We start from the raw sequence: 27799 nt of genomic DNA, 5'->3' as shown, positions 1-27799 counted from the left end.
AGGAAGGAAGGAAGGAAGGAAGGAAGGAAGGAAGGAAGGAAGGAAGGGATTTCCAGCTATAAAAAAGAATGAAATCTTGTCATTCACAACAACAAAGGTGGACCCAAGGAGTATTATGTTAAGTGAAATAAATCAGACCGAGAAAGACAAATACCATATGATTTCACTTACACATGGAATCTAAAAACAAAACAAATGAACAATAACAACAACAAAAACAGACTCATAAAGACAAAGAACAAACTGGTGTTTGCTGGAGGGGAGCGGGGAGAGAAATTGGTAAAACAGGCAAAAGAGATTAAAAGGTACAAAATTCTTGTTATAAAGTAAATAAGTCATGAATAAAAAGTACAGAAGAAATATAATCAATAATATTGTAATAACTCTGTATGGTGACGGAGAATAACTATACTAATCGTGGTAAGCACTTTGTAATGTATATAACTGTTCATCACTACGTCATACACCTGAAACTAACATAATACTATATGTCAACTATACTTTGATTAAAAATAAATTTTAAAAGTTAAGGTCTGCTCCACAACCACATATTTAAGTAACTGCACCAAATTTATCCCTATGACTTCCTGACCTTAAATTTCTCCAGTCAGGCCACTCTCCTCTCTCCTCTCCTAGGAAAGCCCACTTAGACATTTCTGAACAATAGCCTCAGTCTTGCTATCCTTGTCACCTGAAATACCCTCTCTCTTCTCATTAACCAGATCCCACCACATTCTTGGGACCCAGGTTGAAGTCCTCCACCTCCTGCTCCATGAGATCTCAAAACACTCCCACAGCAAGTGGGTCACAAACACAAATCCTGCAGTGGCCAGGCAGACAACATCACCATGATACAGTGCAGTATAATGGAAGGGAATGGTGGCAAGAATACCAAGTGCAGTGGGTTTGCCCCAACTAAAGACTTTCAGGTTCACAATTTCTTAAGACACTGTGTCAAAGCTCAGAATTACTAGGAGCCTCTGGGGAAAGGAACTGGGTAGCTGGAGGAGAGAGGTGGAATGGAGATTTTTTCATTGCAAATACTCTATTATACTTTGTAAATTTTGAACTACATTAAAGTATTATCTTCCGAAAATACCCAAAATTGGGGAAAAAAAAAACAGATGAAAACATTTTAATCACTAAAAACACTATGCCAGTGAGACAAAACAGATGTGTCAATCCAAGGGCTATCAGTGTAACACCTCTAATTTATTACTTGTTCTGGTTCATTTTGGTTAATTAATTAAATAACACCCTGTTTCTGCTACTTATCTTTTTCAGATATGTATACTCTATCTCTCCAGCGAATGCCAAGTTAGGGAGGAAATGAATCATGTTATATTGCATTAGAATGACAAACACGTGGGAAAACTACTGAATATTTGGAATCATAAACATTTAGAATTTTAAAAGTCCTTAAAGACCTAGGTTATCACATCATTTTATTTATTTTTCTGTTCGTTCTTTTTATTTATATATATAAAATTTATTGTCAAATTGGTTTCCATAAACACCCAGTGCTCATCCCCAACAGGTGCCCTCCTCAATGCCCATCACCCACTTTCCCCTCTCACCCACCCCCCATCAACCCTCGGTTTGTTCTCAGTATTTAAGAGTCTCTTATGATTTGTCTCCTTCCCCCTCTATAACTTTCTTTTTTCCCCTTCCCCTCCCCCATGGTCTTAAGTTTCTCAGGATACACATAAGAGTGAAAACATATGGTATCTGTGTTTCTCTGCCTGACTTATTTCACTTAGCATAATACTCTCCAGTTCCACCCATGTTGCTACAAATGGCCAGATTTCCTTCTTTCTCATTGCCAAGTAGTATTCCATTGTATATATAGACCACAACTTCTTTATCCATTCATCAGTTGATGGACATTTAGGCTCTTTCCATAATTTGGCTATTGTTGAAAGTGCTGCTATCAACATTGGGGTACAAGTGCCCCTATGCATCAGCACTCCTGTGTCCCTTGGGTAAATTCCTAGCAGTGCTATTGCTGGGTCATAGGGTAGTTCTATTTTTAATTTTTTGAGGAACTTCCACACTGTTTTCCAGAGCAGCTGCACCAGTTTGCATCCCCACCAACAGTGCAAGAGGGTTCCCATTTCTCCACATCCTTGCCAGCATCTATAGTCTCCTGATTTGTTCATTTTAGCCACTCTGACCAGCGTGAGATGGTATCTCAGTGTGGTTTAGATTTGTATTTCCCTGATGAGGACTGACGTTGAGCATCTTTTCATGTGCCTGTTGGCCATCTGGATGTCTTCTTTAGAGAAGTGTCTATTCATGTTTTCTGCCCATTTCTTCACTGGATTATTTGTTTTTCGGATGTTTTTTGGAGTTTGGTGAGTTCTTTATAGATTTTGGATACTAGCCTTTTATCCAATACGTCATTTGCAAATACCTTTTCCCATTCCATTGGTTGCCTTTTAGTTTTCTTGACTGTTTCCTTTGCAGTGCAGAAGCTTTTTATCTTCATGAGGTCCCAATAGTTCATTTTTGCTTTTAATTTCCTTGCCTTTAGAGATGTGTCGAGTAAGAAATTGCTGCAGCTGAGGTCAGAGAGGTTTTTTCCTGCTTTTGCCTCTAGGGTTTTGATGGTTTCCTATCTCACAATCAGGTCCTTCATCCATGTTGAGTTTGTTTTTGTGAGTGGTGTAAGAAAGTGGTCTAGTTTCAACTTTCTGCATGTTGCTGTCCAGTTCTCCCAGCACCATTTGTTGAAGAGACTGTCTTTTTTCCATTGGATATTCTTTCCTGCTTTGTCAAAGACTAGTTGGCCATACATTTGTGGGTCCAATTCTGGAGTCTCTATTCTATTCCACTGGTCTATGTGTCTGTTTATGTGCCAATACCATACTGTCTTGATGATTATAGCTTTGTAGTAGAGGCTAAAGTCTGGGATTGTGATGCCTCCCACTTTGGTCATCTTCTTCAATATTACTTGGGCTACTCGGGGTCTTTTGTGGTTCCATACAAATTGTAGGATTGCTTGTTCTAGCTTCAAGAAGAATGCTGGTGCAATTTTGATTGGGATTGCACTGAATGTGTAGATTGGGTAGTATTGACATTTTAACAATATTTATACTTCCAATCCATGACCATGAATATTTTTCCATGTTCCATGTGCACTCGAGAAGAAAGTATATTCTGTTGCGTTGGGATGCAGAGTTCTAAATATATGTCAAGTCCATCTGATCCAGTGTATCATTCAGGGCCCTTGTTTCTTTATTGATCCTGGGTCTAGATGATCTACCCATTGTTGTAAGTGGGGTATTAAAGTCCCCTGCAATGATCACATTCTTATCAATAAGGTTGCTTATGTTTGTGATTGTTTTATATATTTGGGGGCTTCCGAATTCAGTGCATAGACATTTATAATTGTTAGCTCTTCCTGATGGGTAGACCCTGTAATTATTATATAATGCCCTTCCTCATCTCTTGTTACAGCCTTTAATTTAAAGTCTAGTTTGTCTGGTATAACTATGGCTACTCCAGCTTTCTTTTGACTTCCAGTACCATGATAGATAGTTCTCCATCCCCTCACTTTCAATCTGAAGGTATCCTCAGGTCTAAAATTAGCCTCTTGTAGACAGCAAATAGATGGGTCTTGTTTTTTTTTTTTTTATCCATTCTGATACCCAAAAGTTGGAGCATTTAGTCCATTTACATTCAGTGTTATTATTGAAAGATACAGGTTTAGAGTCATTGTGATGTCTGTAGGTTTCATGCTTGTAGTGATGTCTCTGCTACTTTGTGGTCCTTGCAACATTCACTCACTGAGTCCCCCTTAGGACCTCTTGTAGGGCTGGTTTAGGGGTGATGAATTCCTTCAGTTTTTGTTTGTTTGGGAAAACCTTTATCTCTCCTTCTACTCTGAATGACAGACTTGCTGGGTAAAGGATTCTTGGCTGCATATTTTTTCTGTTCATCACATTGAAGATTTCCTGCCATTCCTTTCTGGCCTGCCAAGTTTCAGTACATAGGTCTGCTACTACCCTTATGTGTCTACCTTTGTATGTTAAGGCCCATTTATCCCTGACTGCTTTCAGAATTCTCTTTATCCTTGTATTTTGCCACTTTCACTATGATATGTCATGCAGAAGATCGATTCAAGTTACGTCTGAAGGGAGTTTTCTGTGCCTCTTGGATTTCAATGCCTTTTTCCTTCCCCAGATCAGGGAAGTTCTCAGCTATGATTTGTTCAAGTACACCTTCAGCCCCTTTCTCTCTCTTCATCTTCTGGAATTCTTATTATACGGATATTGTTCCATTTGATTGCATCAGTTAGTTCTCTAATTCTCCCCCTCGTACACCTGGATTTTTTTTTTAATCTCTTTTTCTCAGCTTCCTCTTTTCCCATAATTTTATCTTCTAATTCACCTATTCTCACCTCTGCCTTTTCAATCCGCACTGTGGCCACCTCCATTTTATCTTGCACCTCATTTACAGCATTTTTTAATTCATTATGATTATTTTTTAGTCCCTTGATCTCTGTAGCAATAGATTCTCTGCTGTACTCTATGCTTTTTTCAAGCCCAGCAATTAATTTTATGACTATTATTCTAAATTCTTGTTCAGTTATATTGCTTAAATCGGTTTTGATCAATTCATTAGCTGTGGCTACTTCCTGGAATTTCTTTTGAGGAGTATTCTTCCGTTTCGTCACTTTGGCTAGTTTTCTGTCCCTTATGCATTTTAAAAACTTGTTGTGTGCTCTGCACCTGTGAGCACTGCTATATTAAAGGAGGGTCATACACTGTCCAGGGCCTGGCCCTTCAGGAGGTGTTTTTTCTCAGACTGTTACTTGCTTTCTGTTATTGTGACTTTGGTTATTTTATTACCGTACTCATAGTGATATTTTGGACCCTCCACCAGGTGTGCTTTGATTTGTTTCTTGCAGTAGCCCTTTTTTCCAGCTTTCCCATTTTCTTCCTGGTAGATTCAGTCTTTTTTCCTCCCAGGCTCTGATGTTCAAAGTCCTTTGGCTTCTGCACTTCTTTGTTTGAGAGACACAGGAAGTATGGACCCCCTACTTCTCCCCCATGTTGGCCCCTCCAATTATGACAGGACAACGACCCAGGATTTGATGAAAAGAATAAAAACAAAAGAAAAACAAAATCACACACACATTTTGAGCTTACTATGAGAATACAGGATGCCCACTAGAGGGAGCCACAGTCCATTAACTTGAAGGTGAGGTCCGTAAAAGTGTTCCCCTCAAACAGATAATGAAAACATTTTCCCAGGGCCACAGGATGTGACTAAAGAGCCACGGACCTAAACAATTCAAATTTCTTTCTCCAGAGGTACAAAAGGAGATCTTCAAATCTCCAGCATTAAAAAAAATGTTATTAGCATACAGTAAAATTGATGTGGTTTTTTTGGTCCACAATTCTATCAATTTTAATACATGTATACATTTGTACAACCACCACAATCAGGAAACAGAACAGTTCCATTTTTCCCAAGAACTCACTCCTCTGATTTTACAGTCACATCTCCCCCCAACACACACAGTGGCATTCCATTTTATAGATGTAAAATGTTTATCCACTCACCCACTGAAGAACATCTGGTTTGTTTTCAGCTCCTGGCAATTACTATAGAGCTGCTATCAATATTCATGTACAAGTTTTTGTGTGAAAATAAGTTTTCATTTTTCTAGGGTAAATGCCCAAGCACGGGAATACCGAGTTATACAGTACATAGAGGTTCAACTCTAAAAGAAAATGCCAAACTTCTCTCCACGGTGATAACCAATCCAAGCTTCCTACCACCAGTAGAGCAGATTTCCAATTGCTCTGCATCCTCTCTAGCGCTTGATATTGTCAGTATTTTTATTTTAACCATTCCCATAAATATGTAGTAGTATCTTATCCAGGTTTAATTTGCATCTCCCTAATACTAATCATAAAAATCATTTTAGGCATCAGTAGCTCTTGAGTTATCTTTGGTGAAATGTCCATTTAAGTGTTCTGTTCATTTTTTAATTGGGTTGTTTGTCTTCCTACTGTTGAGTTTTTTAAGTTCTTTATATATTCTTGATACCAGTCCATTGTCATATATATGGCTTGCAAAGTCTCTCCCCATCTGTACCTTGTCTCCTCAGCCTCTTAATAGTGTCTTTCACAGAGCAAAGGTTTTTAATTTTGATGAAGTCCAAATTATCATTTTTTTTTCTTTTATGAATCATGCTTTTGGTGTCATGTCTAAGAACTCTTTACCTAACCCCAAGGCATAAAGAGCTTCTCTGGTTTCTCTAAATTTTTCCTAGTTTTACATTTAAATCTATGATTCACTTTTAATTAACTTTTGCATAAAGTACACAGTTTACATTTGAGGTTCATTTTTTTAATATAGAGGATATATATCTAATTGTTCTAACACCATTTGCTGAAAAGACTACTCTTTTTTCCTTTAAACTGCTTTTACGCTTCTGTCAAAAACCAAGTGGCCAAGTTTGTGTGTGATTCTGGACCACCAATTCTGTGCCAGCAATCTAAGCATCCATTCCTTCACCAGCACCAGTCTCCATTACTGTAGCTTTATGTAATAAGTCTTAAAACTGGGCAGCATGAGTCTTGCTTTTGTAAATTAAGAATGTGGAAGTAACATTATTCAAGAGAGCTGGCAATATCTACCTAACAAATTCTAGTTTCAAATTAAAATCAGTATTTTGGAAATAGGACAGGAAAAAAAGCAAATATGAAGGAAAGGGAACAGAAAGAATATAGGAAACAAAGAGAAAGAAGTAGGAACATGAGAAAGACACACGTAAAGAGGTAGAAACAAAGGAAAAGAAGAGATAAAGGGGACAGGGAAAGGTGGAAAAACAGAGGAAGTGGCTCCCTACACATCAGATCTCAACCACTAAAGCTGAGCCAAGCAAATTCCTGTGAACCCCAAACACCTTCCCACTTACACGATCCACCAGAGCTAGCATCAGTAATGAGAACAGGTCAAGGGCCAGGTATCTCACCAGACCAGGAACCTCATCCTCCTAAAAATCTACAGTAGGACAAACACTTTTCTCATTAAATCATTCAAAACAAGCAATTATCATAATATCGACTTCAATTTTTATATGACCCATTACACTAGTCTTAAATACTCCTATATAACTGCCTGTTCACATAAATAAACGGACACATTTGATGATCAGCATGAACTTTCCTTAACTAGAACACTCCTGGTGTTTGGTTTAGATATTTCAAAGAAAAACATCCTTCGTTCTCTTTGGATGAACTATCCACCCTGTCCACCTCCCAGGGTTGCCATGAAGATCAAAGGAAATCATGGAAGGGAAATTGCTTCATAAACTGAAATTTTTCATACAAATGTATATCAATGCCTCTCCTCATTAGAGGTATAGGACCAGGAAACTTTGTCAGACACAGATGAAAGCATCTGGCTCAACTACATAGACCCTTTAGTGAAATCTAAAATGGTCTTTAGTAGCAGCAAATTCAGAATTCTTTCCAGACAACGGCATTATTAACAAGAAGGATGTGGTTCGGTAACTAGCTCTGGGCAGTTCTCTGCAACATCTCTGACAATGATGGACATTCAGATATTGGAATCTTGCTTTCCTTTCTTGCACGCTAAAATCCACTACTTCCTTCTATTTTCTATACTTACATCTTTGATTCTGGGGGGAAAAAAAATCATGGTTAACAAATGTAACTGTAGTCACAGAAGAAATATGACACATAGTCTTTAAGAACTAGAAATAAAATTTGGTACATTCCAAAATAAAAGCTTAACTTTCTGTTACAAAATTCTCCCACATATACTGTGTGTGCATGCGTGTGTGTGTGTGTGTGTGTGTGTGTGTATGTGTGTGTGTGTGTTTTCTGTCTTCAAAAAAATGCTGTAAGAGCCTTTGGTATTTCATGTAGCTTTCTGTAATTCACAAACCCAAGAAACCACCCACCTCCTGCTATATTTGTAAGTGCTTAGGTTGATGATGTTTACCTCACTTCCTTTATTTGACAACTTCTTTTCTTTCTTTTAATGCTTATTTTTCAGGGACAGAGAGCACATGAGCAGAGAAAGGGCAGAGAGAGAGGGAGTGAGAGGATCCAAAGCAGGCTCCCCGCTGACAGCAGAGAACCCAATCTTGGGCTCAAACTCATGAACCGTGAGATCATAACTAACCGTCAGACACTAAACCAACGGAGCCACCCAGTCATCCTTTGACAATTTCCTGAAGACAGAGGATCATTAACTGTATTACCTGGTACTTAAAACATTACTGGAATTCTGTAAATACATAAACGCATGTTGAGTACACCAAATGCATCTTGTTTATTACTGTGTGTTTACTCATCCAATCACATCTAATAACCTAAGTCAATCTCACGTTGTGGAAATGGAGGCAATATAGCCTATCGTAAGAACACAGGCTTCAGACACAGACACCTCAATTCAAATCCTGACTCTTACTACCAGCTGAGTGACTCTGCACAAGTTAGTAACTTTGGCCTTAATAACTTCCTAATCTTTAAAATCAGGATAATACGCTACATCGACAGATGCTGAATTAAATAACAATAACGTGACAAGTCAGCACATCATCAGTGTGTGAGTACCTTAGCTCCTTCCTTGCCAGCAAGACTCCTCGGCTATCTGTTCCAGCCTCCTTGATACTACCTAGGAAGGTTTGATATTTAGAAGCATGTTCTGGAATTTCTCCACCTTACTGACTCTCCATCTACTTTCAAATCTAACCTGCCTCTAGATCCTCATCTCCCTCATCTGCTTCCATTATAATCCAGCAGCAAGACGTACTCTGCCAGGAAAGCAGGTGCAAGCAGAGCAGGCAGGGCAGCCCCCGTCCCACTCTTCTCTGGAGCCCTGGCACACAGCTGCGAGGATCCGAGCTCCGGTCTGGAAGCTGCACGCGGGCAACAGCTGCCACCTCTCTCATTAGCTCACTCTCAATTCAGGGCACATGCTCCTTAACAAATGCTTTACTTATCTGAACAGATTTCATCTGACAGTAATCTGAGAAATTGGCAAACACCAGTGGTTAACTCAGAATACTTCCACTGGGGCAAATGGAAAGCTATGAGTTTTCAGGTGGTAAACAACAGAAGAAAATAGTGCTCCCTTTATGATTCACAAGTATTAGAAAAAGTGAAGAGAAAATCGCTATTTAAAGGACAAATGTACTCTGGCTGTGCACTCGATGTTTTAAAGCGGGACACCTGATTAAATCTTCATCCTGACGTGAAGCTTGCTCTGCCAGGGCGGGGTGGCCGGCTCCTAGAGCATTCTCCCATTTCACTCTTCAGAGGACCCTGAAAGCCTCCTGAGATGCAAGGGATGTTACCCAACGTAAGGTGGTCACAAGAGAACAGATTGCAAGTTACTCATCCAGAGAATCTTTCAGAAGTGTTCTAAGTTGTGACGGGGTACAAGCAATTACAGTTTCCCAAGAGAAATAATCACTTACAAATCCCCAGGGAAGTATGGCATGCAGAACCAGGGCTGGAGTTTCCACTGCCTGATGCTACCAAGCACTACGGTCTCAGAATAAGCTCAAATCACCCAAGATCCTAATTAAAAGTTGGATGAGCAAGCCAGAAATAACTGCCAAATGGAGAGACAACTAAATGTCCCATGACAGTCTTGCTATCTAGAAGCTGGAGATTGCCAATGAAACTCCATAAAGAAGTTAATGCTAAATGTGCAGCAGTGTCTGGTCTTAGCCTTGGGGCTGGTGGCAACCCTCACACTGCTCTGTGAGCTTCCTCAGCAGGTAGTCCACAAAAGAGCCAAACAAATGGTTCAGGGAGGAAATAAACAGGTTTTCTCTGCTCAAAGTCATGGGTCCCAGGGACCCCAAACTCCCTTACTAAATGTGTTGTAAGAGCATGCCCAATTTTCTTTTGGAGTAAAAGAAAACAAATGTTAAGGATCCATATTGTCCATTTCTTCTTTTAATCCCTTTCAGGTTCTCACCCCTTTGGTAGGCCTGTCAGTAACTCAATACTTACTCTTTTCAGGACATGTGCAGCTTCATTCCTCTAATACTCTCCCAGTCCCTAAAGCTTACTTAGGTAGGTCCCCTCTGCCTCCAGCAGTAAAACAACCTAGCATGTAGTGAGAAGGAAAGTCTGAGTGAGAGACATGCATTTTTCCCTTGGGCGATCAGGTGGTAAGTGACCAATCACAAAATAGCACTAAAACATGAGCAAAAACATTTGGCGGAAAGCAGACATACATCAGGGAATTCTAGTACAACGCTTCATACAGGCTCTGAGATCTGCCTAAAGATCAGACCCACTCTGCTGCTAACCCCCTGAATAAATACATTCTCACTGCCAGAGAGGCCCGGTCCAGAGCTATTTCACCCTTTCCTATTCTCTAGAAGCACTGAGCCACTGTGATCACCCTCCCAGATGTGCAAAAGGCAAGAAAAGATGTCCTTTCTGAAAACTCACTACAACAAAACACGGCCAGGGGGCACTCTACAGACCTAAGAACACGGCAATAGGCTTTATTGTGACAACACATTCAGGTCTTCACTCAACAAATCACAAGGACGAGCATCACTCCAGTGGACAAGAGAGATTCTTTCACATGAGGCAGTTTCAAGAGACTGACCAGAGCCGCCCGTCCTCCCCCTTAAGGTTTACTTGTCACCGTTACCTGTACAAGTGACGATTGTCTTCAAAATCTTCCTGACCCCATTTTCCCTTGATGTCTTCAATAACATGATTCTTAAGGAATTTTTTCAGCAGCTGGACTGTTTGCTTACGTGTCACCTCGGGGCCAAAGTTCTGACTGCACCTCAACAGCTCATGCAGCCAATCCACGGCTTCAGCCGCCGTGAAGCAGCGTTCGTAACTTTTAAAACGACAGCGATGTTTCCGTAAGGGCATCCTAGCGCGAAAAAGCTCAACTGTTTCATTCCACTGGGGAAAAAAGGGAGAAAAGCATGTAGCAATCAACTGGTTTTGTTCAAGTTATTACATCCCAAATATTTAAGATGATGAAGGCAGTTTTTCCACTTAGAAAACCGTCTTAATGACAGCCTCGACTTTTTTTTTATTTACGACCTTCACACTTGAAAGAAAAATAACTTTTAAAACGGTGTTTTATATTTTGAAAAACTGTATTTTATTCATTCAATAGGTATTTACTGGAGATAAGACCAGAAAGTTGTCCCATTATGTGAATTTAATGGATTTTTACATTAATGACAAACATATGATCAAAAAAATTGATAAACCAGAGCCCAATATGCCTAATTCACTTCTTGGAGCTCTAATATGATTTTACATCATTAAGCAATATGTATCATTTATTACATGAAAAGCATCAAATGGAGAGAAGAAAAGGTAGATGTACAAGATATAGTCCTGATGTCAAAACATGTTTAAAACTCCTGCAAAATATTTCCCTCTTAAAAAAAAATCTAGACATCCACCCCTTCATCCGCTTTCCCTAAATTAAATGAAATGTTCACATAAGGTATCCTTCCTACATAATTATACCAATTTCTTTTTTTTTTTAATTTTTTTTTAACATTTATTTATTTTTGGGACAGAGACAGACAGAGCATGAACGGGGGAGGGGCAGAGAGAGAGGGAGACACAGAATCGGAAACAGGCTCCAGGCTCTGAGCCATCAGCGCAGAGCCTGACGCGGGGCTCGAACTCACGGACCGCGAGATCGTGACCTGGCTGAAGTCGGACACTTAACTGCCTGCGCCACCCAGGCGCCCCTATACCAATTTCTTTTTAGGACTCTAGGCTTCCTGCCAGTACTCCTAAAAGTATTAAAACCTCACGGTCTTACTCTCCTAACCACTGTCCCTTCTCCCACTCTTCTCTTTCTGTATCACTGCACAAAGTGAATTTTTACTTTTTACCTCCTTTCCCATTGAAATCAGAAAATCTTTTTCTAATAATTATAGTTCGGTTTTTTGTTTGTTTGTTTGTTTTTTTAGAAAGACAGAGAGAGAGCATGAGTGGGGGAGAGGGGTAGAGGGAGCCAGAGAGTATCTTAAGAATCTTAAGCAGACTCCTCGCTCAGGGCGGAGCCCGACAAGGGCCTGATCCCATAACTCTGGAATCATGACCTGAGCTGAAATCAAGAGTTGGAATGAGCCACCCAGGCACCCCCAGGGTAATCTCTTACAACAAATTTGGGGCTCAAACTATTCTAGGGCTAGAAAGAAATTGGGGCAAAACCAAGACCCAAGGAAGATGTGCAAAATGGCACATCTCCCTCAGGCAGTTAGTCTCAGAATATAATCTGAAATCTGTTCTGTGGTTTCCTCATTAAGTGGTCATTTCATTATAGCACCTATAGCTATAAATATAAACATACTTTTAAACAATATCCACATATTTTTAACCATTGTTGTTGTTTATTCTCTGCTGACACCTAGCCTTCACGTTAGTCCTGATCAAGCATATTGGGAGTGGGAAGAGTTAATAAAAAAGATTTGCATTTATTTTAGGTTGACTGAATTATCATAATCATTATCAGTTAAACTTAATACATCGTACTTTATACATTACTTAATAAATGTAATGGGAGACATGGGTTCCTGGGATCCAATATTTCAAAACAGAAGTAAACATGCCTATTAATTGACTCAAGATGGTAAGCAGTTCCTCTATTCTAATTAGGTAAGTAATAATATACACTGTAACAAATTAAGTGCAGAAGTGTATACAATAGAGCCTGCCCAGTCTCTCTCCAATCCCACATACCTATCAAACATATGCACATATATATAGATTTTTCCTTTTTTATATATGTGTGTTATTTATTATTACAGCTGTTGTTTGCTTCCTTTTTAAAGAAATACGATCAATCCTATTACACACATTACCCAACTTGTTTTTGCACTGAACATAGCATGGATGTCTTTCCATATGAATACCTGTAGATCCAGCCCATTCTTATGAATAAGTTGTTGTTTCAATGAGTATTGTGGTTTCAATGAGTTGTTACTCATTCTTATAAATAAGTTGTTGTTTCAATGAGTTGTTGTTTCAATGAGTACTCAAATAATGAGTATTTGTTGTTTCAAAATATTCTTATTTTAAAAACCTAAAGGACCAATGTTTTTGTTTATTTTTGTTAGAATGGATTTCTAGAGAGGATCAGCATATTTAAATCAGATGTAACAATTTAGAGTGATACCAGCAGCATATGCGCATCCTACCTTACCTTTGTCCATCACTAGATGTTACTATCATCTAGATGTTACTGTTTCTGCCAATCTGCGTTCAAGAAATGGTATCGCTTAAATTTTGTTTGCATGTTGCTCTCTTCATCTTTAGTAATTTTCATTTACTCATCTGAGACTTGACATTTTTCTATTGGGTAGTCTCTTAATTTTTTTTAAATGTTTACATCTAGCATTTAGGTCAAAGCGCAAAGAAGTCAGGAAAGTTAGTCTATTTTGCACAGTTCCATATCCCCACAACTGAAGGCAGTGTACATGTATTTAATAAAGGTGTATTGAATTAAAAACTATGGAATATTAATCTTTTTTAAAATATATTAGGAATGTTTTCTCCTGGCTTATCAATTTGTTTAGGTAGTCTCTAGCTACATGAAGGTTTTATTGTTGATGATGATATTTTAATGAAACAAATATATCTTCTTTTTCTTTATAGCTTCAGGGTTTTCCCCTTTAGGGGAAGGAAGTTGGACATTTTCCCATCCTGATGTATTAAAAGTATTCATCAAAGTCTTCTAATATTTTAGAGTGATTTTTTTTTTTTTTTTACTGTTTGAATCTACAACTGGAATTTTTTATGGGAGGAGGAAGAATACCCTTTTTTCAATGAATTGAAATAGTAAATTACCTTACATAGTATCTTTCTTGATTCTGTTCTGAATCAAGATCTGAACTCTTTTTTACCCCAGTGTGCTACTTGTGTTTTCCTGTGCTATACTATACCACAGGAAATTACAATTAATTAATTACAATTAATTAATTGTGATTACAATCAATTAATACTAAGTTTAAATTTCTGGTAGGTCAAGGTCACCTACAGTCTTTTTTTTTTCCAAAAAAACTTTTATGAACATACTTTTACTATTCTGTATGAGCTTTTCATTCAACGCATTTTCCACAGAGAAAAAAACAATTCATTATGATAACATTTTTACTGACTCTGTGGACAGCTGGTTTTCATTATGCACTAGAAATTTGCTAATAAGACATATTTATCAAACAAATTATAAAAAGAACTTTTAATTTATGTTGCTTTTTAATGACATTTATCATTATGGATTATATTTACTTAATCCATGAAACGCTTTAGTATTCTAAAACCTAGTGAGAACCATGATTTCTGTTCCCACTTATTTCCAAAACTAATAATGTTGCTATTTCGTTACTCTGTAAAACAAAGAATTAAGTTCTGCCTAAAACAAGTTACAATTCTCAGTCACACTTAGAAGGAAAATAACCTACATCAACAAAGAACAAGGCAGAGCTTCAGAATGATTTTGTTCTACAACATATTACATTTGAAGAGATAATCTTTATAGCAAAGGGGATAGAACAGATTTCTTTGTGATTAAAAGACTTTTTTTGTTTTACTTATTTATCCCTTAAACTAGGGATCTGAAATAAGGAATCAAACAATTGTTTTTGCTTCACATCATGAGCCAAACTACAAAATACAGCATTGAGTGTTGAAATGTGCTTCCTGTTCTTTTCTCCAGGATATTTATTCTATTTCCTTCCTTCTTAGTACCAAAAATATTGTGATAATGGTGCTACAATGATATAGCACCTGGGAGCAGAGACAACCAAACTCTAGATCTAGTACTTGCCGCGTACTAACAAGACAGGCCTAATCGAATCAGTTCACCCCTTTAGGTCTCAACAGAATGGCGGGACTGGACTAGACAATCATTCACATCCATTCTAGTTCTCAGATTCAATGACAGCTGTGTTTTAAAGTTTAACAGTTGCTTCAAATGCTATAAATAACTCAGAATTAAGTTCAAAGAAAGAATCCATAGATAATAGAGGAGTTTTTAAAAAGCTATTTTCGGGGCGCCTGGGTGGCGCAGTCGGTTAAGCATCCGACTTCAGCCAGGTCACGATCTCGCGGTCCGTGGGTTCGAGCCCCGCGTCAGGCTCTGGGCTGATGGCTCGGAGCCTGGAGCCTGTTTCCGATTCTGTGTCTCCCTCTCTCTCTGCCCCTCCCCCGTTCATGCTCTGTCTCTCTCTGTCCCACAAATAAATTAAAAAAAAAACGTTGAAAAAAAATTTTTTTTTAAAAAAAAAGCTATTTTCTTTCTCCTCATTATTTCTATTAAAATGATCAACTATGGTTGCCCCTTAAACAACGGGTTTGAAATACGTGGGTCCACTTATACACATTTTGGTCTATAAATACAGTACAGTACTGTAAACATATCTTCTCTTCCTTATGACTTTCTTAGTAACTTTTTTCTCTAGCTCATTCTAAGAATGCAGTATATAATACATAAACATACACAATACAGTAAAACTCGGATTACAAGTAACTTGCTCTGCAAGTGTTCCACAAGATGAGCAAACATTTCTAATAAATTTAAACAAGAGGCGTCTTGCAATATAAGTTGCACATGACGCCAAACATCATATGATCACAACTGACCCAATGGTTCTTCTCTCTCTCTCTCTCTCTCTGTGGGATTGTGGGTGATCATCTCCCATGCTCAGACACTCAGTCTCAGGCCACGGTGATTAGCAGAAATCAATGATTTTTTAGAACGCTGCAAGGTGCCCACAACTGGCACCAGTGTATTTTTTGTCACTTCAAAGCACCTATGGACGGTCCTTTGCTTTTCATACAAGAGTAAGCTTAGGAATGCTTTGCTTCATTCTAGGTCAGGCTGCCTGCAGATACAGACCCTATCCTCTGCTGCCTTATTGCCAGTCTCATTAAATACAGTATATGACAAGAGCTTATTAATACTGGACTGTAGTCAACATCGATGTGAGTGTATACAATGGCCCCTATGCAGAAAAAAATTCCATTGAGCCAATAGATAGCAGTGATTCCATTAATGACAGTGAAAGTCATCCTACACCATAACCCTCCTCTCTCGTCCCCCTCACACCAGCCACGAAGGTTTTCAAAGGTAAGTCCATGTTCATTTGTTTATTTTTCTTTATATTTTGTATTTTCTTTATTATTTTGTATTATATTACAGGATTGTCATCATTTTCATATGAATATTTTTGGGTTGTGGAATAAATCATCTGAATTTCCATTATTTCTTATGGGGCAATTCGCTTTGATATAAAGTGCTTTGGATTACAAGCAGGTTTCCGGAACAAATTATGCTCACAAACCAAGGTTTTATTGTATGTGTTTATTGACTATTTATGTTATTGGTAAGACTTCTGGTGAATAGTAAGCTGTTAGTACTTAAGTTTTAGGAGAGTCAAAAGTTATACACAGATTTTCTTTTTTTTTTTTTTAATTTTTTTTTTCAACGTTTTATTTTATTTTTGGGACAGAGAGAGACAGAGCATGAACGGGCGAGGGGCAGAGAGAGAGGGAGACACAGAATCGGAAACAGGCTCCAGGCTCTGAGCCATCAGCCCAGAGCCCGACGCGGGGCTCGAACTCACGGACCGTGAGATCGTGACCTGGTTGAAGTCAGACGCTTAACCGACTGCGCCACCCAGGCGCCCCCAGATTTTCTTTTTTTTAAATGTTTATTTTATTTTGGGGGTGCAGGGGAGAGAGGGAGCAGAGAATCTGAAATGGGTTCTGTGCTGACAGCAGAGTCCAATGTAAGGTTCAAACTCAGGAACCATGAGATCATGACCTAAGCCAAAGTCAGATGCTTCTGACTGAGCCAGCAAACACCCCCAATTTTCAAATGCACATGGGTGGGCACTCCTAACCCCCATACTGTTTAAGGGTAAACTGTATTTGTATGTGGGTTACAAAAGTGAAAGCTATTTCAAAGAAGATGAGTAAGTTGTTAATCAACTTCCACATTCATCATGTAATGACTTAGCATCTGTCATCTGATTTTTGGCATAAAAAATTCACCGAATCCATAAAACGTTATTTTCAGATAAGACTTTGATGCTTTAGAAAATGAAGCTGTACATGGTACAGCAAGGCATGAAAGGAGGAAGTAATGGTCTGCTCTTGGAATGCCTACAGATTTTCCCAAGCTTTTCCTGAAGATTGGGTTGAGGGTGATGCTGGGAGAAGGGGAAAATGATAAGTGGGGAGAGGGAGATGGAAAGGAGAGCTGGGATAAATAAGTAAAGAGAGGACTGTTCAGAAACTTCACGATTTACCTGGTAAGAGGTGTAAGACACAAGTGAATTATGCTTGGGGAAACATACATTTTATAATGAGGGAGAAAGCACCTGTAACGATGACTGAGATTACTGATAAATCAGAAAGTCTCACTTTTTAAAAAAATTTTGCTAATGTTTTTTGGGCTTTCAAAATCTTAGTTTAGGATCAAGGATCTCAAACAGAATAAAGTTGACAAATGAACTGACTACCTGGGAAATTCTGGTAAAATTGAGGTGCTTTCATTAATGATTCGCATAATTTTCTGCTTAACTTGATCAGGCTTGGCTAAACTTGACCTGTATATCACTCCTTGGGGGATGACAGCCTCTGGAGGACAAAGAACACATTCCTTTATAAATTCCTTTGATAATATTTTAATGTGACTCAGAATGAAGTGGTGTCTTGTTACATAGGTACTCTGCATCCAAGAAAAGTAGTGATTCATACAATTCAGTGAATGAGATTAAAAACAGTTCCAATTCTGATGTAACTTGTTTTAGTCTAAAGCAGGAAGGATGAAAACTAGTTACTCCAAGATCCTGAGCCTCTCTGTTTCCCTTGCTAACTACTGTGAATAAACTGGGGAGAGAGGGAATGTGTCTTTTCCCTCCACAAAGGACAGTAAACTTTTTCAAAGTTCCTGATGAAGCGCAATCTATATCTCATTCCTAAAGATGGACCTACTAATAGCCCCGACCCCAGATGGTTTCAAATGGTAGAAGCAATTGTGAAGTGGAAGCAGATGTGAAAACACGATTTTTTCAAACCCTTATTTGTTCTCTGTCAGCACCATCCACACCTTTAAGAGGCTAGCCCAATGGAAATTCTAAATTTATATTTGCTGATTTTTTTTTTAATGAATGAATCATTATGAATGCCTGTAACAAACAGATTGTTTGCAACGATGAGTGCAATAATTCCTCCCGTGCTGTTCCTACCTTTTCCTGGATATCCGTTAGGTGGCAGAGAACAATGAAACGAATTCCCAAGTTAGACGCGGCCAGAAGTGGTAACAGACCAAGGAGCGATGTCCTTCCTGCCAAATTATCAGCAGGCTTTCATACAAAGCTTCTAAAAACCTGCCAGTGACATTGACAAATTGTCACCACTTACTCCATTACAGTAATCCTCTGAAACGCAAAGCACTAAAATTACTTGCTCCAGGTCACAAAGAAATCAACTACACCTAAGAGCCCTGAACACCAAAGTTCTTCTCCCAGAAGAAAAGACAGCACCCGGGACCATCAGGGGCTGCAAAGTCCCTTTCACATCCATTCGGGTCAACCGTTGATTTATTTAGGTCGATGCTGCCAGAACCAGAAACGCTGGGAGCCAGAAAAGCGGCTAAGACCCACCACCAGCCCGGGGGCACCGTGAGAAAGAACCGCAAGTGTCACCACACGAGATACTCAAGACGGAAACACGCCCTGCCTGGATTGCGGCAAAGGGTGAGTGTTAGAAAGGGTGGGTGGCCGTGAGGTTACGGACTAGGTGGGTCCTTCCTCTCCCGGCAGCAGGCGTTCGATTCCAGAGGACAAAGGGGGTGGGGGGAAGGGTCACCCTAGTGTTTCGGATGCTTTATATCGGAAGGCGTCACTTACTGCCGAGAACCAGGCCGACGTCTGGGGACGAAGCTGCACGCACCCCAACGACGTGCTGAGCTCCAGACCCGGTAAGCCCTTCCTAGCGCACCGTCCGGGAAACGGCCGGTTTTCCGGTGGGGCCCGTCCGCACCGGCCGAAATATGTCCCGCCTCCAAACCCGGGCCCCGCCAGCCCTGTAGAGGGGAGGATTGACCAGTACGCGGCCGGCGGCTGCGCCCAGCCCCGGCATGGTCACTCACCAGCTTGGTGGCCCGGTACGGGCCGGGCCCCACGATGCGGTGCTCCATAGCTGGTAAGCAGTGGCGGCGCCGGCCGCCCCTGCGCGGATCCCTGCAGGCTGGCGGCGCAGCAGTTTGAATCGCGAGCCTAAGCGCTACAGACGCTGATTGGGCGACACGGAGACACGTGACGGGAACTGAGGGGCGGGGGCGGGGCCCCAGGCGACTGGTGGCTGCGTTGGCGTCTCCTGTGAGCTCAGACAGACTGGGGACCGAGTCGGCTGTCCTCCCTTATCCCACCCGGCGCACGCCAGGATGTGCACTGACCGTGCGGGGTGTCTCTGTTTAGCACTGGGCCGAACCTGGCCGACCTCAGACAACGGCATACATACGCTTTCTTTGGTAGAGGGTCAATAAAGAGGGTATAATTCGGTGATGGAAATCGTGGACTGTGAACAAATCCTAGTCAGCATTCCATATGTACAGTGAACCTGCAGGTGCTACTAGTAGGATTGGGAGAAGTGGGCAGTGAAATGAAGCGAGTGGACGGCATCTACAAGTGGAGGGACACTGAAACACTGGATAAGGTCACTTGGCCCCAAAGAGTGTCGACAGCCCCTAGAAGCAGCAAAGAGCTGGAAACAGGGATGACTGCGTGGCTCAATAGGTTAAGGATCCAACTCTTGCTTTCAGCTCAGGTACTGATCCCAGGATGGTGGAATTGAGCCCCGCATCAGGCTTGTGCTGAGCGTGGAGCCTGCTTAAGATTTTCTTTCTCTCTCCCTCTGCCCCTCTCCCCCGCTGGCTCTCTCTCTCTAAAATAAATAAAATGAGAAAAAAGGGGGGGGGGGGGGGGAGGCGCGGGGATGGCTCAGTCAGGTAAGCGTGGGACTCTTGATCTGAACTCTTGATTTGGGCTCCAGTCAGAATCCCGGGGTCATGGAATAGAGCGCCATGTCCTGCTCTGCGCTGACAGCTAAGCCTGTTTGGAATTCTCTCTGCCTCTCTCTGTGCTTACCCCATTCCTGCTCTCGCTCTCTCTTTCTGGCAAAATAAATAAACTTTTTTTTAATGAAAAAAAGAGCAGGAAGAGTGCCAATTCATCTATTTTTTCTTTTGATAGTCTATCCCTTGAATTTGAATTCTATATTTTATATCAGCCTAAGAATTTCTGTCTTTTGCCAGAGGGCTGTTTTTCTGCTCAGATTTTTCCCCCTTGGAAGTGCTGGTCTGATTTGCTATTGTGAAAGGAAAAATGAGGTCACCACTCTATACCTACAACTGGAGTTTAAAGTTCAAATATGAAAAAAAAATGTTCATATCTGGTCACCTCAGTGAGTACCCGGGATAAGATCAAACCCCCACTTTCATGACACCCCTCCTCCATTTGCTCCTTTAGATATATAGTTAGCTGCATTTAAGAAAGCCCAGAAAAATTCAGAGATGACATGTATGTATTACTTTTATATTCAGAAAAAACAGTACAGATAATATAAAGGTCATTTTTGCCTCCACTGAGTGAATCCTTATCAGAAAGGATTCCAATGAGGCACAAGAGAAAGAAGAAATGTAACTTCAGAACCTTATCCATCCGGGACTTGTCACCAGCCACTGGGGTTGTAAACTGCGATCTGATACAAAATGTCATGCCCTGCCTCCTGAGCATTTTCCCAAGAGTCCATCATGAGCCATACACAAGATAATTACTTTTACTGGAAAAACATATTTCAAAATGATCTACATATCAGAGGCCACAGTCTTTGTGACTGGAGTTTAAATTGGGCTGCTGATAATCTACCAGTCTTTCAGCATCACATAAAAACAATTGGGAAACTGCTTACATACTCTTCTCTGGCACGTTTAAGTGTGACACCATCAAGATCCTGTAGAAACTTTGACTCAGCCTCAGAACATCTTTATAAGGTGCAGTGAGTATTGGCAATTTCACCATCACCAGCTAACTTATCACTGGCGTTAGGAAATTCCAGGCTGTGGAGCAAAAATCAACATAGGCACCAAGTGTATTTAATGTGGGTTTGGAAATTGTGTTTCTCAATCACTGAGTAGGGAGTGGTTGGGAGCAAGTCCCTCACTGCCCAGAGGGTTCCTGATTGCCGCATTCATTCCTCCTGCTGCCTGAAAGGTTTCCCGGCAGGTTGGATGGGTCGTTTTGAAAGAACTCCTCTGCTGAAACCCAAGTCACTCACTGCTTATATTAGACTTGAGCCATTTGGATTATGCTGTAACCCCATTCAGTCATGTTCCTTGGCATTTAAGCTATCGAGACAGTCCATTTGCTGAGGTTCTTAAAAGTTGCAAAATCTGTGACTTGATTTCCATACTTATTAGTCTGTACTGTCATCACTCTACTGGGAAATGTTCCCCCAGAAATTGTATCAATACTATTCACTAATAAGGGCATCATATTCTTTGGGGATATGGGTGGCAAAGAAAGGATAAAAATATATGGAAAATGTAAAACCATACTATTTCATTGAAACTGTTAAATAATATTTTTATTTCAGCATTTAAAAAATAAATACCACAAAAATAGAGATTTACATTCATTCATTCGCTTATTCAATATGTATGAATTCCCACTATGTGCCAGACACTCTTCCAGTCACTGGAATACTTCACAAGAAAAAACAAAGTCCAGAGGCTGACATCCTAGGGTGGGAGGAGACAGCAAGCCAACCATATACCTAAAAATGTATATACTATATCAAGGGATAACTGAGTGCTGGGAAGGAAAGTAGAAGAAGAAAGAGGAGAGGGTGAGGGGATAAGGAGGCTATTTTGGCTCCAGTGGTCAGGGAAGTTCTCTCTGACGAAGTGACAGCTGAGTAAACAATCTGAGTCAAAAGACTAGCTGTCTGGGGGCAGACCTTCTAAGATGATGGAATAATAGCCCGTGTGAAAGCATGAGGTGGACACATGCTTGTCCACCCAGGGAACATGGGAAGGAAGCCTGTGTCACTGGAGTGGAATGAGTGAAAGGGAGAGGGGAGGACATAAGTTTGGACACAGAGAGGAGAGGTCACATTATGGGCCACAGGACTTGGATTTTACTCTGAATTGGTTGAAAATGTATTACAAAGTTTTAAAAGTGTGTCAATATCTCAGTGGGTTTTTTAAAGCATCACTCTCCCCACTGTGTGAGTAATGGACTGGAATGGGGGTAGGTGTGGAGTGGAAGCAGGAAAACCAGTTAGGAAGCTTGCAACACTCCAATAGAAAACAATGAATAAATGTGGTTGATACAGTGCTTGGCACATAGTGCCATTCAACAAACAGTTGCTGAAGGAATAAATGGATGAACAAGCTAAAACGAAACTTTGTAAGTTATTTGTCTCTTAAAGATCAATTCATTCTGTCTCTAAGTTGATGTCTTAATTATATTGCATGTACTCTGCAATATAATAGCTAACTTTTATATTTTCAATATAACCTATAAAATTTGCTACTGAACCTACTATTCTGTTTTTTTCTTAGACACAATCCATACCTGATGCCTTGTGTTATAATCTCTCTCTCTCTCTCTCTCTCTCTCTCTCTCTCTCTCTCTCTCTCTCTCTCACACACACACACACACACACACACACACCTCCTGCCCCTTCACAATTACATAATTCTGTGCTAAGTTAGCATAATAAAACCTTTGCCAAGGATATAGCTGAATGGATTCTCATATTTGAGTATAAGTTCAGTTTCTTGCACATTAACCATGCCTCTTTGTTGCTATAACTAAGTATGATTCTTTATATCTAGGAAAGCCACTTGGTGGCAAAAATTTTTTTAACTAACATTGGTCTGGCTTGCGTAATTTCAAGGAGGAAGATTGTGGAAACAGGAAAGCCATTTAGAAGGTAGTCAAATGAACATAGACATGAAAATCCAAGAGCAGTGGAGTGTTATGAAAACAGTTGTGTAGCCTTGGGCAAGACTCCTGTGTGTCAGTTTCTAATCCAAAAACTGGAAATAACAGTGGTATCTGCTTCATAGGGCTATTGAAAGACTTACTTAAGGAAATACATGCAGATTTCTGAGAATTCTACTTCCCTTGTATGGTAGGCAGATTCCAAAATGGTCTCGAACATTCCCAGGCCCAATGTGCCTACTTCTCCCATTTTGTCAGCACTAACCCAGGTGCTGCTGTAAAGGGAATTTGCCTATGATATCAAATCAGTTGACCTCGGAACATGGAGATTATCTAGATGAGCCTGACTTAATGACACGAGCCTTTTAAGAGGAGAGTTTTCTCTAAGCTGGTTGCAGAAGTCAGAGATTGGAAGTAGAACAGAATTCTGTCACCCTGAATGAACATGGAAGCAGATGTCCTCCCAGAGCCTCCACAAGGGAACCAAGCCTGGCTGATGTCTCGACTTCAGGCTTCTGACACCTAATACGCTGCATAGAGAGCACAGCCACCTCACTCCAGACTTCTGACCTACTGAACATAGGCTAAGAAACGAGTGTGTTTCATTGCTAAATGTATAGTACTCTCTTATTTGACAATAGGTAACTGATACATCTTGTACACACAAGCTCTCAATAAATGTTTGTTCTAGCTACTACACAGCAATAGCGGGGATAGTGGAAATGTCAGTGCTTAGTGAACGGTTAGCTATAAGGATGAGGGAGAAGAAAAGGCCACATATGACTCTAAATGACACCTGGAAGACTGGCAGAAAGACTGTACTGTTGGTCACAATGAAACAGGGTTTGTCTGCATAAGCAAGAAAGAACAAAGAGAAGGGACTTTACTATTCTTAAGAACCACCAAAGTAGCTTGTTTAAAATTCAGTTTTATGGATTCTACCCACAGAAGTACCTACAGGTATCTATATTCCATAGGTATTTATGGTTTGACTCTTTACCAGTGACTCCAGAGATCCATGACATGTACAGATTTTTATTTCTGATAAGGCAAAACCTTAAAACTCCCCTTGGAGGTTGGTGTGCAAGAGTATGTCATCCAGATTGTAAGTGAGCCTACATAACCACCTAGGTAGGAGTAGGTATTCCCTCCCTCAATATGACCTTGACATTCTCGACTCTTCATGTTTATGCATGGTATGGGGAACATATCTACTGGTATTTGAGAATTCACCCAAGCCATAAATGTCAAAGGCCAAAGAAGTTGGGGTTTGGACATGCAGCATTTGACTGACAGTGAAACATCCAAATAGAGATGACTCATGGTTGAAAATATTAAATGAAAAGGGCAGGAGAGACAGAGTTGGGTAAGTTGGAACCCTACAGGTAAATGAGGACTTAGAGGAAGGAAGAATATGGAGAGAAGAAAGGACTTCTCCACTGTCCCATTCAGACCTTTGGGCTTACTACTCGGTCTGACCTGTTTCTTTGGCCCTCAAACCTGCTGCTTCACCCCTGAATCTAGGCTTTTCTGCTCACTCTTGTCACTTCACTTACATCATTTCCCCAGGCTTCCCTGGAGCTTGTCCCCATTCTTGGTTCCCTGTCTACAAGCTTACGCTCTGGACATCTATCAAAGACCTTCTCTTCCATTTTACCGCCAAAGGCACCAGATTCCAGTTTTAGCCTCACCAGAATTGCAAATCAATACATGTTACCGAACTTTTGACTAGCTCTCAAAGAGACCAATGATAAACTCCAGCTTCAGTAGATCATTGCCTTGACCATAGCACCTAAGCTCACTTTTAAGAAAAACCTAAAATCTAGGATGGCATCGTCTGCATTTTTAAAAGCTTCATCACAGAGGAGCCTGGGTGATTTAGTGGGTTCAGCATCTGACTCTTGATCTCAGCTCAGGTCTTGATCTCAGGGTGGTGAGTTCAAGCCCCGTGTTGGGCTCCATGCTGGGCATGGAGCCTACTTAGAAAAAATAAATAAAATAAATAAAAAATAAAAAGATTCATCACAAGTGGTCCCTGAAATAGCAAATGTAGTTAATATAGCCAAAAAAAGAACCCAATTTTCCAAGGAAAAATAAAAGTAGAGTAGACAGAGAAGGATAATGTGCAGAACTTTCAGAAGACACTACTTTCGGGTCTCACTGCCAGACACTTGTAAGTAGTAGCAGGGGTTGCATCCTGCAAGGTAAGATATGTAATGGGGTATTTCCTCTTCTGGCAGCAGCAACAGATAATCCTGGTAGCCAGAGCCTGTGGACCACAAACACACACAGGAGCCCAGAGAGTATGTGGGACAGGGTGAGCATTGCTAAGCCGGAGCAGGGATGCAAATGAGATTGTGTGGCAAAAGCTGTCGTCAAACAAGGAAGGTCTGTGAGTGGGGGTTGGGGCAAGGTGTCTGTACTTGTTGAGCTATCTGGAAGGGCTTACAAAGGCAACAATGGTTATTGTGTTTGCCTACAACATTGCCACTCTTATTTTCTTTCAGGGACAAGGAACTGAAACTTGTTTGGATGTATTTTTTAAAAAATGATTTTAGGGGCGCCTGGGTGGCGCAGTCGGTTAAGCGTCCGACTTCAGCCAGGTCACGATCTTGCGGTCCGTGAGTTCGAGCCCCGCGTCAGGCTCTGGGCAGATGGCTGGGAGCCTGGAGCCTGTTTCCGATTCTGTGTCTCCCTCTCTCTCTGCCCCTCCCCCGTTCATGCTCTGTCTCTCTCTGTCCCAAAAATAAATAAACGTTGAAAAAAAAATTTTTTTAAATGATTTTAAACATTTGTCCTGACTAATGATGATTATTTTCTATTTCATAGTTTTCTTTTGTTCATTCCTGACACAGATCCCTTTCTTCCTTCTTTCCTTCCTTTCTTCTCTTCCTTCTTTCTCTCAACTTTTCACTGGATTGTAACATATATAGACAAAAAACACGCACATTATCTGTAGAGAGTTTGAGGAATTTCCACGAAGTGGACACACCCTGGTAACAAGCACTCCAATCCAGAAACAGAACATGGCCTGAGCAGACATTCTCACACCACCTCCGGTCTCCACCCCCAAGGATAACTGTCACAGGTCTTTTGCTGTGTAAGAAAAAAAAAGAAACAAGAAGGAGTTTATCCCAGACCAAAGAGGGAACAGGAGTCAACTCACAAATTACTAGGAATTTAGTCCATCTATATGGCAATCCAAAAACCAACTATGAATGTGGAGGGAGAAGGGATGAAAGGATTTTATTTAGTGGATAAAACACAGTGGTTTCCAGCTTGACTAGATATATTCTTTTTTTAAAAGTTTTTCATCCTTATTTATTTTTGAGAGAGAGAGAGAAAGACAGACAGAGAGACAGAGAGAGAGACACAGAGCATGAGTGGGGGGCCGAAGCAGGCTCTAGGCTCTGAGCTATCAGCGCAGAGTCCAATGCAGGACTTGAACTCACAACCGTGACACCATGACCTGCGCCGAAGTCAGATGCCTAACCTACTGAGCCACCCAAGCGTTCATACATATACCATTTTTAGACTTCTCCGTTCATTTAAAATTAAACAGAAACGTTGTAGTCATTCAAACCTGTTTGAATGCATTTTCTTATATAGCTCTCTCTAAAAAATCTCTGATTGGGGTACTCCTAGAATTAACAACAGGACAGTGATTTGATTCCAGCTCCAAGGAGGGAGTAGGCGGAAGAGTATCTATGCAGAGTTCACTAAGAAGTGGCCCCCCCCAGGCTGTCCACACACCAGAACACTGAAAACTAATGAAAATACTGATGCCAGACCTGACTCCAGGTCTCCTGAAAGTAACGGCTCTGGGGAGAAGGGACAAGAGAGGAATGACCACAGAAATGTTGTAATCTGACCCCCTCCCACAGGCCAGCTGACAGCTGCTGGTAAGGTTCTGTTGACCCTCCAAGAGGTGTCCTGAGAGCCTGGGCAGCACTCTAGGAGAGAGTGCCTTCCATGTGTTCTACGCTCAAAGCTGACATTACCAGAAGTAGCATCCTAAAGGAATGTTCAATAAAGGCCATAAGCAATGTCAAGTCAGGTCTCCAAACTGGGCCAGGAAAAACAAAGAACTCAAGGAGATGGGAACAGAGGAGGTACAAGGACATGGGCTTGAGGCAGAGCATGGAGTATTATCACAGAACTGCAGTATAGATAGCTAGCGCCCAGTTTGGGCCAGGAGCTTTTAAAGGGAAAAGGACCACAATTCCATCTACTAAGGATTCTTGCCCCCTACCCCTGCTACAAGTAGAACTTGAACCTGGCCACACCTCACTGTTATGACTCCACTGTCAATTTTCAGGCAATGCAGAGGATGGAAGAATATGGAAGGCGGCAACCAACAAAATCTGGAATGTGGGAGAGGCTGTAATGAGCAGGTGTTTGCCACTGAAAGGAAGGGGGAGAACAGAGGGTGGAGGGACAACCCCAAGAGATTTAAGAGACACATGAAGTAATTGCAGTGTGTGGACATTATTTGAATTATAATTCAACCAAGTGGAAAAATAATAACAACTAAAAAATTTTAAAAGAGACAACTGGGAGTTGGAACCACTGAGCAAATACTTGAAGATAATCAGGAATTGCAGTTTAGAACGTTAGGTGTGATCATCGCCATGTAGTTATCTTTTCCAAGCCTCCTTACTCTTCCCGGCAGTGGACATAGAACTTTAGCACGCCTCAGAATCACCTGGAGGACTTGGTGAGCCACAGATTACTGGACCCTCCTCCCAGAGTTTCTGTCCTGTAGGATTTTTTGGCAGT

General features: G+C 40.7%; 1 protein-coding gene across 2 annotated transcripts in view; it reads right to left on the bottom strand.

Annotated features, from left to right (window-relative positions):
* Positions 1-19275, bottom strand: part of DEPDC1B (DEP domain containing 1B) — an 86242-nt gene extending 66967 nt beyond the window's left edge. The window contains exons 1-3 of one of the 2 annotated variants that reach the window (XM_040452514.1): positions 19162-19266; positions 18257-18397; positions 10669-10934 (exon numbers count right to left, since the gene is read on the bottom strand). In XM_040452514.1, the coding sequence (XP_040308448.1) occupies positions 10669-10901 (233 nt within the window). In that variant the 5' untranslated portion in view covers positions 10902-10934; positions 18257-18397; positions 19162-19266. Of the gene's footprint in view, positions 1-10668; positions 10935-18256; positions 18398-19161 lie in introns of both variants that reach the window. The other variant, XM_040452505.1, reaches the window with a different exon arrangement.
* Between the last annotated feature and the right edge of the window lie 8524 nt (positions 19276-27799).

This window comes from Herpailurus yagouaroundi, unplaced genomic scaffold, assembly GCF_014898765.1.
Source record: "Herpailurus yagouaroundi ecotype Mexico unplaced genomic scaffold, PumYag 29, whole genome shotgun sequence".
NCBI classification, from domain to species: domain Eukaryota; kingdom Metazoa; phylum Chordata; class Mammalia; order Carnivora; family Felidae; genus Herpailurus; species Herpailurus yagouaroundi.
The sequence above is the reverse complement of the archived record's forward strand: the minus strand, read 5'-3'. Positions and strand labels throughout refer to the sequence as shown.